The sequence below is a fragment of the Bison bison genome, unplaced genomic scaffold (genome assembly GCF_000754665.1).
Source record: "Bison bison bison isolate TAMUID 2011002044 unplaced genomic scaffold, Bison_UMD1.0 scf7180017852735, whole genome shotgun sequence".
In the NCBI taxonomy this organism is placed as follows: domain Eukaryota; kingdom Metazoa; phylum Chordata; class Mammalia; order Artiodactyla; family Bovidae; genus Bison; species Bison bison.
Genome location: NW_011483308.1, coordinates 8,006 through 9,768, shown reverse-complemented (window position 1 = coordinate 9,768; position 1,763 = coordinate 8,006). Strand labels below are relative to the sequence as shown.

The 1,763-nt window shown below is 54.7% G+C and overlaps 1 protein-coding gene across 1 annotated transcript in view; it reads left to right on the top strand.

The window, feature by feature from the left end:
* The first annotated feature begins 997 nt into the window (after window positions 1-997).
* Window positions 998-1,763, top strand: part of LOC104998004 (protein FAM3A-like) — a 5,046-nt gene continuing 4,280 nt past the window's right edge. The window contains exon 1 of the mRNA XM_010852991.1: window positions 998-1,034. Coding sequence (XP_010851293.1) covers window positions 998-1,034 — 37 coding nt within the window. The remainder of the gene's footprint in view (window positions 1,035-1,763) is intronic.

Sequence of the window (1,763 nt, the reverse complement as noted above, 5' to 3'; positions counted from 1 at the left end):
GCAGGGTCCCCAAAGGCTGCACCTGCTGGCTGCCCCAGCCCAACGAGAGAAGTGGACATGAGGTTGGCAGGTGGGTGGCTTCCACCGTGAAAGAGAGAGTCTTGGAAAGCAGACTCGGCTGGAGGCCCAGCTGCCCAGAGGTCTGTCTGGAAGGGCGGGGAGGGCGGGAGTGGTGGGACCACTGGGTTTGTTGGGTTTTGCAGAAACACTCATTCTATGACCTTGAGCAAATCCTTTCACTTCTGAGGACTTCAGCTCCCAGCTCTTTCAGTCGTGAGAAGAGGGGTATGATAGTCTGTTTCTCCCAAACGGGGTGACTGGCCACTCTTTGGAAAAAGAGCTATGTGAGAGACGCCCCAAGGAGTGCAGCAGCTGGGTGGACAGGGAGATGTGGTGGTCTTAGACAAGAAGCTGATCAAAGTGGCCCTGGGCTCAGATGGGAACCCACTGCCAGTTCTGCTGTTGCCTGGACAGTTGAGACAAAGTGGGCTTGGGGTCCCATCAGTTTTGGGGTGGACTTCCTAGTGGAAAAGGTTGCAGCACTATGAATGTATCCCAGGGAAGCTGGCCCATGAGGAACTGGCTGGGAAGATGTGGCCTCAAGAGTGGTCAGGGCTGGGCTGGGAAAATAAGAGTCACTGCTCTGTGAATGTCAGTTCAAGGCTGGGAGCAGAGGAGGGCACTTATACAGACAGTTGAGGCAGGAGGGAAGAGTGAGAGAAGGGTATGGACACAGGATTTGGGGATTCCCCAGTGTCATTCTGCAATGTTTTCACTTGCTGCACTGTATGAATGGAGGGATCATTTGCTGAAAGACAAAATACCAGAAGAATAGTTTGCTTATTTGGGGTAGAATAGAGAAGATGAGTTCTGTTTTAATATTTAGTTTGAGACACCTGTGAAATATCCAAATAGAAATAGTAAAGTAGCAGTTGGCTATATAGATATGGCTCAGAAGACAGGACAGAGCCAGAGATAAATGTTAAGGACAAGGAGAATGGTTGACATAATCCGGGAAGAGTCCATGGAAGGAGGTGAGAAGGCCATGTGGGACAGAAACCAGGACAAGCCCAGGTCTTCAGGGCAGAGTCTCAGAGGACAAGAAGGGTGAGGAGCATCCTATGGGCTTCCAGGGTGCCAGCCCAGAAGGGTTTCTGTGGGAGGGCTTCAGCCTGGAGACAACGAGGGCCCACAGGTAACCCCGGGGTGCTGACCCCAAGAAGGTCCCAGGCTGGGGGCCTTGGCGACAGGCTGTCCTACGGGGCTGATGGAGGCCCGGGCAGAGAGGAGGAGATCAGAAGACAGAGGGACCAGGAGGGAAGTCTATGCAAGGAGGGAAGAACCAGCATATGCGACTCTGGAGGGGCCTGAGAGGAGGGGAAGGGAGCAGATGGAGGCCAGCAGCCAGCTGGGGACGTGATCCCCAAGGACTGTCCTCCTGCGTCTTCAGAGGACAGGAGATGTTGACTATAGAAGACCAAGAGTGAGACAGAGTGAGCTATTCCAAGAACTCCAGCCAGGGTGGAAAGCTGGGCACCCAGCTCACAGCAGGGGAAGGGAGGCCTGCCTGGCCTTCTAAAGGGGTAAGAGCCTTCTCCTCCATCATTGCAGGAGAAAGGAGGGGCAGGGTGGCGGGGACTCAAATGCATGGGGACCTCAGGGGTTAGGTGGCTCCTCTGTCAGCATGGGAGGTGGGTAGAGCCTTCCAGGTGCAGCGGCCTTTCCTCCTTCACCCACCAGGAGCTGATCCGCTTCTCGTGCCT